Raw genomic sequence first — 13,426 nt, 5'->3', positions numbered from 1 at the left:
ATGTGCTGTGTGTGCGTGTGTGTGCACGCGTATGTACTGTGTGTGTGTGTGCGCTTGTCTGTGTGCGTGTGTATGTGCTGTGTGTGTGCGTGTGTGCATATATGTGTGTGTGTGCGTGTGCATCCCTTGTGCCTGTATGCTCATTCCTTGAGCATATCTGTCTGCTGGGGAAGAGGCGGGCAGACAGGCGGGGAAACTCTTGACTGTGAGCTGAGCGGGTGGGCAGATCTGGAGCAGCTCTTTTAATTATCAGGAGAATGCTTAATTGGTAGGTGGTGTGTGGTTAACCAGACAGCCCCTGGGGGATGGGATGGGGGTTTATGTTCCTGTCATCGGGGTTGCAGTGATGAGCAGCGAATGGATACGGCTGTGCATCCAAGAGCCCTTTTGGTACTCGGCAATGCCACCCTGATCTGTAGTCATAATCCCCCCCCCCCCCCCCCAAATCAAATTCACTCTAAAATGGCCACCCTTTTGTGAGGGTCTCACCTCAAAACCTGGTTTATCTTTTGCCACCTGTAATGAACGATATTGCAGGCAGTCATGCAGTGGCTCTTGAAAACACTAGAGCATGGTGCATGTTTACATACATGCATAGTAGCTGTCTATAAATGTGTCACTGTAACCATTGACAATACAGACTATTAACATTGGTAACTTGTAACATAGAAAACCAGCTGTTTTCCATGTTGGATTGTGTCTCATTTTCAGCACAGTCTAGCTTAGAATCAATTGGTGGATTTACATTGTTGTTATTATTATTAATCATAATAATCATAATAATCATAATTATTATAATTATAATCACCAGCTAGTCTGTTGACTTGTTAGCCAAACAGGATGTTCATTCAAGATGGCGGCTAACATTATTTAAAAGTCTTTGTACTTATAAGAAGTGTTTAAATCGGCAGCAGATTCTGACTTGCTTTCGGTTAAGAGAATCCTTGCTGGCAGTGCGGTCTTGGGCATATACACAAGCACCTCATGACCACACTAATAAGTTTCTCCACAAATAGTTTATCGGCGTCCATTGTAACAGTTAGCTAATGTGCTAACTAGCGCCTTACAAGTTGACAGCTTGAGCCAAAGGCTTCCCTGTGTGAGACAAAGGTTGCCCTAACAACGTAAGCAGTGACAGGGTCAAAGTTCAATATATTTTATGGGTAGCACTTTACCATAAGGTCACATGAATTGGCATTAACTAATGTAGTTGTTAACTGACTACTGAATTTGTATAGCTTTGTTAATGTATTTGTACATCATTAATTCATGTTGACAACTACCTTAGTTAATGCCAATTCATTTAATACAGTTCATGCATTTGTTAATTAACTAATAGGTTTATCCTATGTTTTGCAAAATGTATAAATAATCATGTAACGAATACATCAGTTAATGAATTTAACTAACTAAATTTCATGCTTATTGTATTTTTAATTAATATGTGTTTACAATTACATTAGCTAATGCCAATTCATGTGACCATCAGTTTTTGTCCACATGACATCCTCAGCAACCACAGGGTGACAGTCGCGCAAAGTTTAAGCCAAATGTTGCTGCACCCAGTTACGTCCATATCACATATTGTCAGTCGCAGCCACAGTGTGTCGCTGGACTATAAACTGGCCTTGCATCATGATTCATAATGGATGCCAGCATCTCATGGATCAGTGTAAGACATGCAGCCACTTAGTACAGTATAAATATTTAATCATTTTAACGACCATAATCTTGGATCTGTGCCTCAGACTCAGAGCTTTTTGTACTCTGAAGGCAAGGATAAAAGAGAAAGCACCGGAGATTGTGCGGTCCCTGAAAAACGGTTGTCTCGTCTGGGAAGCTGATGTAGAAGTACGGGCCGGGGAACTGGACTAATGCTGCTTAGCACTGCGTGCTAGTTTTCAGCGCTGCATGCGTACATGTGAGCCAGCCAGTCAGTGAGAGGCTCAACGAGAGGTGACTGTAGTTATTAAATTGCTTCAGCCTACTTTTTGGTTGGACCGCAACAGCAGGCCAGCCCTATAAACGCGAGTGACTGAGTGAGTGATGAAGTTACACCATTGGTCGGCCGAGTTATGAAGTTACGCCATTGGTCGGCCGGATGAAGTGTGTTGGGTCCAGCCATATGCTAGGTTTTGACCTGGTCTTGTTGTGGTGTCTTTTGAGTTTCTGCATCTCTCAGAATGCCGCAGGTTTCCACTCTCCTTGTATTAGCCATCCGTTCACCGGGAAGGGTTGTGATTTGACTGTGACCACGCCTCCCTGTGTTACCGAGGCTGTTGTGCCTGTGCCCAGGGCGACTGCTAGATACTGACGCGAGTATGCTTAAGCTCAGTTGTGCCCAAATCCCCCCCCCTCCCCCCGGGCGACTGTCTCCCTCATTCAGAAGCGGGCAGCCGTGCCAAGCGGATGTGCGTCGCCGAGCGACGGCAGCCTTACAGCGGGACGGACTGGTGCTCCGGGGGCGAGAGCGAGGAGGACGACCCGCGCTTCTTCAGTGAGTTCCGTCTGCCAGCGCGCTCTGCTCTCCTCGGCTAATCTCGCCTAAAATGAAGGGTGGAGCACCGCTGTTCAGTCCATTACCACCCTGTCTGCATCCAGCGGCATCAGAGTAGTGACGATAGCATGCGCGTGGATGATACATCTGAGGAAACGGTTAAGGCCTGTGATTTATTTTATTCTCTATTATATATCAAAGAGCAGTGCGGTGCCTCCAGTATCAGTGCACAAGTGAAAGTGCAAATGAATGTCACACTCCTGCAAATCGAGTGTTTCCGCGAGGAAATCAGATTCATGATGGGGACTGGGCTTTGTGTACCCCAGTGTAGGGGACTGAGCTGTGTGCACCCCAGTACTTTGTGTAGTGAGCGTCTTCCTCTCTCTCAGACTGTAACTCCAGTGACGTGAAGCCCCAGGACTCCAGCTCCCTCCCTCCCCCCGGCGCCGGGCTCAGCCGATCATCCACGCCTTCCCACAATGCCGCAGGGGGGCAGAACGCCGTCTCCGAGCCGGCCAGCAGCCAGAAGCCTCCCTCGAAAGTTGTTTACGTCTTCACCACAGAGATGGCCAACAAGTAAGGAGGAATGACAGGCCTCTGTGTGTCAGCAAAACTGCCCTGTCTCTCTCTGACTGTCTGTCTGTCTGTATGTCTGCCTGTTTGTCTGTCTGTATGTCTGCATGTCTGTCTATCTGCCTGTTTGTCTGTATGTCTGCCTGTTTGTCTGTCTGCCTTTCTGACTGTCTGTCTGTCATGTGGCTTGTGTTTGGGTTCTTTGAGTTCATTTGTATGTCTGTGCATTTTGCATGTGCTTATTGTAGGTCTACAGATGTTAGCATTTGCAGATCACTCGTATAGCCACCAGAACATTCCGATGACACAGCTTGGAGGACGTGTTTATTGAGCGCACGTTGTAGCTTTCATTCAGATTGGCAGGCCGTTGTAGATCACGTTCCTTGCGAAAGCCCCCAGCCTGAGGAACGCGACGCTTCCAGCCTGTGTGAAAGTGTTGCCCATCAGGTCTCAGCCCATTGGTGGTGCCACCCGCAGCCCCGCCCCCTCGTATGCGTGCCGTCCCTGAACAAAGTAAATGAGGAGAACCAACGTGTTGGAGTGCAGTGGGGCAGTGACAGAGACGGCTGCCTGTGAGTGAGGGGGAAGGGGGGAGGGAGGCATCTGACCCCTCTTACACAAGAACCCCCCGAACCTGAGGGACAGGACGCCATGTGCCCGCCTGCCCACCCGTCTGCCCACACCCACCCCGCCTGTTGTGCCTAGGGGGCGACGTGTCTGAAGTTACGGCCTCTCTGCCCGATGCAGTTGAGCTCCTCCACTCCCGTACCGATGCCTCCCTCCAGCTTCCTGCCGGTCTTGTGATTGGTTGACCCCGAAAGAGTTTTGCTCTCGTTGGTTGGCAGCAGAGCCTTGTTTGAGTCTAGTCTTGACAAAATGGAGAAACAGGAACACATTCATTGGGTTTACGCAGTGATTTGCCTTCATTTGCTCATTGTAAATCCGCACAATGAAGAACGTTTCCCTAAAAATATTTGGAATACCCAAAAGAGTTAATTCACCTGTAGGTCAGTAAGGAGACACCCTTTCTGTTGTGTTCTGTTGACCTGCGAACACTCCCTAGTTGATTACCTGCTTAACATCTCCTGCACTGATAGGCAGACAGACTGAGTCCCCACCTGCAAAATATTCCAGCCCCACTGTTGTCACCTCACAGGAAGGGTGTCATTTTGTATGAAGATTATGTATTCAAATGCGCGAGCTTGTAAAGTCTTGTGCCGCTCGGCTATAACGTGCTGCAGCAGACGAAGACGCGCACGAGCCGCGGTGGAAATCCAGCTCGTCATCCTCGTTACCGCGAAATTCCAGCTCTGTCTTTTTCTGCCGTTTGAGGAAGAGAGTGCTCTGCGTGAGAAGTGACAATAAAAGTCACTGTGCTTTGGACCGCTCAGCCACAGCGGGCCCTCGGGGTCTCCTGCAGAATTGGGGGGAGGCGGCCTGATTGCGATATTTACTGAGCCAGTGAGCATTATGACTAAACACGGAGTGGGAGGGAGCGAGAGGCCGCTCGCCTAACACAAATCCAAATCCGGGTTTAAAAAAAAAAAAAAACCTACTCGACCCTGCAGTTTAAATCTCTCGTCCTGTCAGCTGCATGGGGAAAGGCCCCTTTCAGCCGTCTCTCACACACCCCGCGGAACGCTGCCCCATCCCTGACCCCTGAACTCTAACGGCGACGCTGTGTTTTTGCCATCGGCTGTCCTGTGTAAGCGAGGTCACCGTGCGGTGCACTCGTGTGAGCTTTGGGTTCAGTATCGTTGTCCCGCGCATGCGGTGCCACCTGTGTACCGCCTGTGGTTTCGGGCCAGAGACTACGGGACGACAGTCCAGTTACCTTACAGCTAACCCACAACACTCCCACAGTTAGCATGGAAGGCACATATTACCGGCCCATTAGCAACAGTGGGGTGTTCAGCGAGGGACGCATGAGGTTTTTTTTTTTTTGTTTGTTTTCGTGTTTAACTGTGGGTCAACATCTTGCTGTGTGGGTTATTAAGTGCTGTTTGTTTACGGTTAAATGAGACTTTTCCCCTGTCCCGTTTCCTCTGTGGCCCACACTTCCTTCCTTCCCCTCCCACCCCCCCACTCACGTGCTCTTCTGTCTGCTCCCCCCCCCCCCCACCCCCACCCCAGGGCTGCGGACGCGGTCATCACAGGCCACGCCGACACCATCATCGCCTACCACATGAAGAACATCTCCCACAGCAAGGCTGACAAGCCCCACCTCCCTGTGGTGAGGCCCGACCAGATGCATGTGTGACACACACACACACACACACACCCGTAGGTACAGTATGTACAGTACAAATGAAAACGGACACAGACAAATCCACAGGCAGAGAAGGACACACACTTAAACTGACAAATGAGACAGATGGACACGTGCGTACACGCGCGCACACACACACACACACATACGTGGGAACAGTGTGAACAATCTCACTTGCTCTCAGAATTATCCAGACTCTGCAGAACGGAGTGAAGAAACGAACCGCACGTCTGTTTATCTTTATTAAGCGATCGCTCGGTAACTCGGTGCACTAAGCCACCGCACCAGGAGTCTAATAGCCAAAGTGCTCCCCTGATGCAGCTTCTCTTAATGGAGCCCAAAATTAATGAGGACAATTAATGCACAGCACAATGGAGAACTCAAGGTGTCAGGCAGTGTGCTCCATACAGCAGCTGTTTGTCCCAGCCGCTAAATATTTAACGTGTGCAGGTAATGCTGTGCTCGTTGATGGAAACGACCACCTTCTAAAAAAAAATTCTATCTCTGTCCCTCTCGCTTCTTTGCTCTCTCCTTCTTTCTCTCTTTTTCTTTCTCCCTCATTTGTCCCTTCTTTCTCTCCCGTGTATCTCTTTCCAACTTGCTTTTCTTCCTCTCGTGCTTTCTATCGCAGAACAATCAGGTGGGGTCCCTCCGGAGCGATCCGAAAGCCGGGCCCCCCCAGCAGCAGCAGCAGCAGCAGGCCCACCCCCCAGACCAGAACCACCAGGCCTCCAAAGCCCCGCCGACGCAGGGGCCCAAGCTGGGCGGCCTGCCCCAGGACGGGGCCTCGGCGGCGGGCGTCGACTCCAAGGGCAGCAGCCCCCGGAACACTGCCACGCCTCAGGACGGCGGCCCGCCCTCCGGCACCCCGGGCCCCCAGCAGCCCGCCTTCCCCTCCCTGGAGGGGCTCCCCAAGGGGGCGGACGCCAAGATGACGGCCCAGCACCACCAGCAGCTGGCCAACGAGATCATGTCCAGCATGGGGGACAACCCCGAGGGCCTGTCGCAGGAGCAGCTGGAGCACCGCGAGCGCTCCCTGCAGACGCTGCGCGACATCCAGCGCATGCTCTTCCCCGACGACAAGGACACGCCCCCGCCCCTGCCCCCCAACCCCGGCATGATGGAGGGCCCCAAGAAGCCCGACCAGGGGCCCCTGCAGGCCATGATGGCCCAGTCTCAGAGCCTGGGCAAGCCCAGCCCCGGGCCCCGGCCCGACGGGCCCCCCTTCGGCCCCCCCGGCCACAGGGACATGCCCTTCTCCCCGGACGAGCTGGGGCCCCCACCCCCCGGGCCGGGGGCGGAGCCTGGGGATCACATGACCCCGGAGCAGATGGCCTGGCTGAAGCTGCAGCAGGAGTTCTACGAGGAGAAGAAGCGGAAGCAGGAGCAGCTCCAGCACCGGCCCCTGTCCGACATGATGCTGCACCAGCACGGGCCCCGGGGCCTCATGCGCGGGCCCCCTCCTCCGTACCAAATGAACCCCGGCGAGGTGTGGGGCCCCGGGGGGCCTGAGCCCTTCCCCGAGCAGATGAGCATGGGCCCCCGGGGCATGCACCCGCCCCACCACATGCAGAGGATGCCGGGGTTCCCCATGATGAACCCCGACATGGACCCCGGCCCCAACCCCATGTCCCGGCCGGGCCTGGCCTGGCCGGACGACATGCCCAAGATGGGGGATGGGCGAGGCTTTCCCCCGGGGCAGGGGGTGTTCGGGGGCCCCGGCGGGCGAGGGGAGAGGTTCCCCAATCCGCAGGCGGTGCAGGAAGCCATGTTCCAGCAGAGCATGGGGGACAAGCAGCCCATGGGTCTCCCCCCCGGCATGGTGATGGAGATGAGCAGGATGATGGGAAACCAAAGATGCATGGACCCCCGTATGCCCGGGGGGGAGGGCCCCATGAGCCCCTCCCGCATGGAGTTTGTGAAGGGGTTGGGGCGGGACATGGGGGAATTCGGCATGGGCCCCGGGAACATGAAGGACATGCACTTGAGCATGGGGCCCGGCCCGCCGATGATGGGAGGGAAGATGCGAGAGCCGCCCATGAACCTGAGCCCCGAGGAGATCATGAAGATGAGGCAGGGCGGAGGAGGAGGGGGTCCTCCGCCGGAGAACATGGGGCCCCCGCCCGAAAACATGGGGCCCCAGCAGAAGATGCTGCAGGGGCCCCCGTTCCCCGACCAGCCGCAGCCAGGGGACTTCAACATGGGGCCTAACAGGCAGTTCCCGGGGATGCCCCACGGGCCTCAGGGGCCCGGGAACATGAGGGGCCCCCGGGGCGAGCAGCCTTTCGGCCCCGATCAAAGAACTAACATGGGCGGCAACGGGCGGCTCAGCCACCTGCCGCCTCTACCTCCCAATCAGCAGCCCCCTCTGAATTCCGGAGGCCTGGGCCCGGGGCCCCAAGGGGGCCAGAGGGGCCTGGGGCGCAAGCCCTCGGACTTGAGCGTGCAGCCGGGTCCCGTCAGCTCGCCCAACGTCAACCCGCTCAAGTCGCCCACGCTGCGGCAGGTGCAGTCGCCCATGCTGGGCTCCCCCTCCGGGAACCTCAAGTCCCCCCAGACGCCGTCCCAGCTAGCCGGCATCCTCACCGGGCCCTCCGCCGCAGCCGCCGCCGCCGCCGCCGCCTCCATCAAGTCCCCGCCCATGATGGGGTCGGCTGGCGCCTCCCCTGTCCACCTCAAGTCCCCCTCTCTCCCCGCCCCCTCCCCCGGCTGGACCTCCTCCCCCAAGCCCCCCATGCAGAGCCCTGGGATTCCCCAGAACAGCAAGCCCCCCCTCAGCATGACCTCGCCCAACATGATGGGCGGCGTCGAGCAAGGTACGCAACTGCCACCGGCTCCTCCCTGCTATGCGCTAATCTCCATCACGGGATGCTATTGTAGTCAAATGCAAAATTATGTGAGAGAGAGAGAGAAGGCTCCTGATGTAGTTTCTTTCTGCAGGCTGTTTAAATTGGTTCAATTCGAGGGGATCTGTGGAATCCTGGTGGCTTATCAATTAGAAGGCTAGCTAACTACTTAGCCACCTAATCTTAGCTGATGTCTTCCTTCAAGTAGCGATTTAACATTACAGTGGTTGTTCGAGAGAACTACAATTTATACTTGTATCTATTGTTTGACATGCAATGTAAGACAGCCAACTGTATCTTCCCCATGAATGTTTTCAGCTTTTCAGCAGTTCAATTCACCTAAACAGAGAGATGAAAGCACACGGCTCTTTTAAATTGCATCTAAAATGTATGATTGAATAGCACTAGCACATGCTAGTGGAGATATGCACACTTCTGTCACAGTGTTCCCGTTATTTGCTTTGCCTCACTGTATTAAGGACCGTTAAGCACTGGAAAAGCTCAGTCGTAGTTGTATTTGTTCCCCCACAGACATGCCTACCCAAACTGAGCAGTTTGCAGAAGTGGGTGCAGGAGTATGTGCTGTTGCATGCTAATGACTGCAGCTGATGCTGCAATGTAGCATTAGTTGATACTTTATCAACCACCAATGTTTTTCATGCCCCAAACAAAATTGCCATTAATTTAGCTGTGCATGATTTCAGGTTTTTGACTGCATAGGTTCACTGTCAATTAGGAATACTGAGTATGCGGTATATTCCAGCATGATAGCACATGGGGAAAATTGTTCATTTTCAGTCTTTATAAGTCAGATAGCACAACATTGTTCAGCAAAACCCAAGAGAAGCAACCATAATTTGACACAGTTTGGTGCCTGCAGCTGCAATGCTATCGGAGGGGACAAAAGTGATGTCATGGGGGGTTTAGCCACGGGATTGCATGTCATCACGGCGCTCCTGCCCATACGGGAAAAGGCTCAGTCTGTCTCCCATTTCAGTATTCCTAATTATTCCGGAATCTCCTGCTCCTTTGCAGTGAGAGTCGACGGCCACTTTCTGCGCTCATGACTGATTTCTAGTTCCATGGCAGTGTAATGGCGCCTCCTGCTGATTGTCCAATTGCCTTTTACAAGCATCACTTTAAGTATTTCTATATCTGATATTTGTATTGAGATGTATACATATTTTACTTCTAATGACGCATTGGGGCGTATCACAGATTTGAGAAGTTATCTTCATTTGCCGTTCAGGCGGGTTCATACTCGCAAAGAAAGCCATTTAACTAATGCTGCTATGAAACTTGAAACATAATAAACTCCCCTGCTTTGAGCACCAGTGTTTATATAAATATTATTTGTTTAGTTCAAATAATAATAGTTTATTATTTGATTTATGATAGTTCAGATCACTTTGGTGGCCCTCAACCTCCTTTTCTAATGAGTTGTCTATTGACGGCTGATGGAAAATGGTACCCGCCTGGCTTTTTTGAGGGGGCTGACGCGTAAGTAGGTGGTAAGCTGGAACAGCCAATAAAAGGCTCAGACTTGCACGAGTGTATTGAGCTTCCCGTGATTTCGCCCACATGCTTGTCTAATAGGAACAGGTGTCTGGTCAGATTTAGAACATGAGTGACATGTCTCTCTCTCTTTCTCTTTCTTGGTCTGTCCCTCTCTCCCTCTCCATCCCCCAGGTGGGAACGGTCCCCCCTCAGCACCCCCCTCTAGTAACTCCTCTGGCCAGCCCGGTTCCATGAACCTGTCAGCGGGTCTCTCAACAGGCAGCCCCTACGCCCTGCCCCCTGAGCCCACGCTATCCCAGAATCCCCTCTCCATCATGATGTCCCGAATGTCGAAGTTCGCCATGCCAAGCTCGACGCCCCTCTACCACGACGCCATCAAGACTGTCGCCAGCTCTGACGACGACTCGCCGCCTGCCCGGTCTCCGAACCTACCTATGAATAACAATATGCCTGGTAGGATGGAGTGTGTGTGTGTGTGTGTGTGTGTGTGCGCGTGTGCACGTGCGCAAATGTACATGCTTTTGGTCCCCTGCAGTTCCTACATGGTTCACACAATATAGATGTTACCCTCAAATTTAAGCTTACAGTCTGCACTTCAACCTCATATTATATATAGATACAGTGAGCGCCATAATGTCTGGTACAGAGCTGTATTTTCTTCCCCATTTTCTTTAGTTAACTCTGTACTCCATAATTTTGGATTTGTACTCAATTTATATGTGGTTAAGGTGAAGATTCTCAGCTGTTATTAAAGGGTGTTTTAATACATTTTGGCTTCATAATGTAGAAATAACAACACTTTTCATACATAGCCCATCATTTCAAAGCATCATAATGTTCGGGACTAAGCATACAAAGTGCTGTAATATATATATATGTGTGTGTGTGTGTGTGTGTGTGTGTGTGTAGATTGCAACTATATATATAAACTTGTCTCTCCTCTGCCCCCTGCAGGAATGGGAGTGAATCACCACCCGGGCCACCCCCGCATGATGGGCCCCAACTCTTCCGGCCACGCCCTGAGCCCCATGAGCATGAATATGGGTTCCCAGCCGCTCTCCCACGGCATGCCCAACCAGATGCCCTCGCCCAACCCCATGGGCCCGGGCATGCCCCCACACCCCGGGTCTATGGGCCCGGGCATGCTGCCCCACGGCATGATGATGCCCCCGGTGTCCCAGGACCCCGGGATGCCCGGCTCCCAGATGATGCCTCAGGGCCGCATGGGCTTCCCCCAGCGGCAGCAGGGCTTCCCCCCGGGCCAGTCGCCCCCCCAGCAGGTCCCATTCCCCCACAACGGCCCCGGGCCCCAGGGGGGCTTCCCCCACGGAATGGGGTACCCCGGGGAGGGGGGCCCGATGGGCAGGCTGGGCGGCATGGCCCACGGCCCGGGCGGCGAGCCGGGCATGTGCAAGCCCAGCGGACCGGGCGGCCCCGAGGCCTTCGGCAACATGCCCGGCGTGTTCAACGACGCCGACCTGCACGAGGTCATCCGGCCCGGAGCCTCGGGCATCCCCGAGTTCGACCTGTCCCGCATCATCCCGTCCGAAAAGCCCAGCCAGACCCTGTCCTACTTCCCCCGGGGCGACACTGGCGGGGGAAAGCCCCCGGGGTTCCCCCAGATGCAAGGCATGATGGGGGAGGGGAGTCCCAGGATGGGCCTGCCGATGCCGGGCCCCGGGCACATGGGCCCCCAGGACATGCCCATGGGTAATCCGGGACAGCACGGCATGCGCCCGCCGGGCTTCATGCCCCAGGGCATGATGGGACCTCAGCACCGGATGCTGTCGCCGGGGCAGCCCGGCATGATGGGCGGGCCCGGGATGATGCAGGGCAAAGAGAGGGGCCCACTTTACAACCACCCGGGGCCCGTGGGCTCGCCCAACATGATGATGTCACTACACGGGATGGGCGGCCCCCAGCAGACTATGATGATGCCGCCGCAGATGAGGCCCCGTGGCATGGCCGGCGACGTGGGCATGGGCTTCAACCCCGGGCCCGCGAACCCAGGGAACCTAATGTTCTGAGCTGCTGAGAACTCGCAAACAAAGGAACGCAAAAAACGACAAGCTCGAGTGTGAGAATCGAGAGAGGAGTACAATGACTAGACTTGTCCTTAACAAGCACGGGTGTAGCTGGGGACTACAGGAGAAGCGCTGTCGCTTACACCTGCTCTTAACGTGAGGAGTGGCGACCCCACATTCCCCTCCTGCTCACCCTCTGGCAGCAAAACCATGGCCCGTTTTTTGCGGATTTGGTAAACGCACCCCAAAGGGGATGTGTACAAAACCAGAATGAGTTCTTCACGGATCTTCTCATTTTTGGGGTGGGGTGGGGTGGGGCGGGGCGGGGCGGGTGGGCGAAGGGAGGAGGAGGAGCGGGGGTGGATTTGTTTGAGGAACTTCTGAATGTATGGAAATAAATCTACGTCATTAGCTCAGAACTGCTCCTAGAATTTTTGAAATCCATCACGTCTGGACTTCGGAAGCTACGTCGGGGAAAAAAAACAAGAACCGAAACGAACCGGAAATAGAGGTCTGTAGTTGTACTTTTTTTTACAAAAAAATGTAAAATAAAAAAAACGAAACAAAAAACGATTCATCAAGGAAAGGGTAAAATACACAAACCGAAAAAATTGCAGTGAACTCGCAAAAAGAGACTCCATTTTGTCACCAGGTTTGCAACGTTATTGCTGTCTGTTATCGTCTCATCTGAGCTGTTCCCTCCAGAGATAAAAATGCTCTTTGTATTTGTGTACTGTACTTGTATTGTAAAAGGGATTTTAGCAGTGACTTCTTTATGGGTTTTCCCATCTGTTTTGCATTAGGGGGTGGGAGGTGGTGGTACCCCCCCCAACACCCCCACCACACAGTACTGTTTACCACAGGTGGGCTTGGACAATTTTCTTTTTTTATTTGTAACTCCAGTGTATAACAAACCAAACTATGACCTCATTACAGATAATAGTATTATAAAAAGCACAAACATGGATTAACTATAAATAAAAAGGTGTCTCTCTTCTTTTTTTATTGTAGAGAAAAACACTATGGATAAAGTAGGAACCGTAATTATCTATATGCAGTGTGTCCTCTGGTTCTTCAGCCACATTTTCCAAGGGGGATGGGGGAGTCCTCAGTTCTCAAACTGGTGGTTTATGCTTGTTCCAGGTTCAGTCTTTTACCATTTTACCTGGTTTTGACGGTCTACAAACATGACTTCATTATTATTATTATTATTATTTTCACATTTTCTGTGTATAGTTACTCAAGATAATTCCAGGTGTTCAAGGCAGTGAGACAACACCTGGGCTTCTGGAGGTCAAAACCAGGATTTTGTTTAAAAAAAAATGAATAAATGAAATAAAAAAACTAAAAGAAACCAGAACTAAAACATAGAAAAGGGTTTGTTTCGTTATCTCCCTCCCCCTCCTGTGTAAACTCGTCATGTGTAACTCCATTGACTTTGGTACAGAACCACTTCCCAGCGCTGTGGTGTTGAAGACAAATAAAATATATTGTTTGGTATAAAGCGCTCTGCAGCTGTGTGTTTCTTACAGGTCCCGCACCCAAGAAATACAAGGAAGGTGCACACCTTTTGACTGCGTTCCAAAATCCCTGCCTACGTACTACCTTAACGCACATACAAATGTGGAAGTTTTGGTGTTGTATTAATAGCTTGTTCAGAACTCATCGTTAGTCTACTTTACTGTATGAAAGGTGCCCT

The 13,426-nt window shown here is 52.6% G+C and overlaps 1 protein-coding gene across 4 annotated transcripts in view; it reads left to right on the top strand.

Annotated features, from left to right (window-relative positions):
* bcl9 (BCL9 transcription coactivator) overlaps positions 1 to 13,231 on the top strand; it is a 123,909-nt gene extending 110,678 nt beyond the window's left edge. For all 4 annotated transcript variants that reach the window (XM_035409223.1, XM_035409224.1, XM_035409225.1 and 1 more), the window contains 6 exons: positions 2,387 to 2,497; positions 2,887 to 3,073; positions 5,204 to 5,303; positions 5,971 to 8,155; positions 9,875 to 10,156; positions 10,658 to 13,231. In XM_035409223.1, the coding sequence (XP_035265114.1) occupies positions 2,387 to 2,497; positions 2,887 to 3,073; positions 5,204 to 5,303; positions 5,971 to 8,155; positions 9,875 to 10,156; positions 10,658 to 11,730 (3,938 nt within the window). In that variant the 3' untranslated portion in view covers positions 11,731 to 13,231. The remainder of the gene's footprint in view (positions 1 to 2,386; positions 2,498 to 2,886; positions 3,074 to 5,203; positions 5,304 to 5,970; positions 8,156 to 9,874; positions 10,157 to 10,657) is intronic.
* The last annotated feature ends 195 nt before the right edge of the window (positions 13,232 to 13,426 follow it).

The sequence above is a fragment of the Anguilla anguilla genome, chromosome 3 (genome assembly GCF_013347855.1).
Source record: "Anguilla anguilla isolate fAngAng1 chromosome 3, fAngAng1.pri, whole genome shotgun sequence".
In the NCBI taxonomy this organism is placed as follows: Eukaryota; Metazoa; Chordata; class Actinopteri; order Anguilliformes; family Anguillidae; genus Anguilla; species Anguilla anguilla.
The sequence above is the reverse complement of the archived record's forward strand: the minus strand, read 5'-3'. Positions and strand labels throughout refer to the sequence as shown.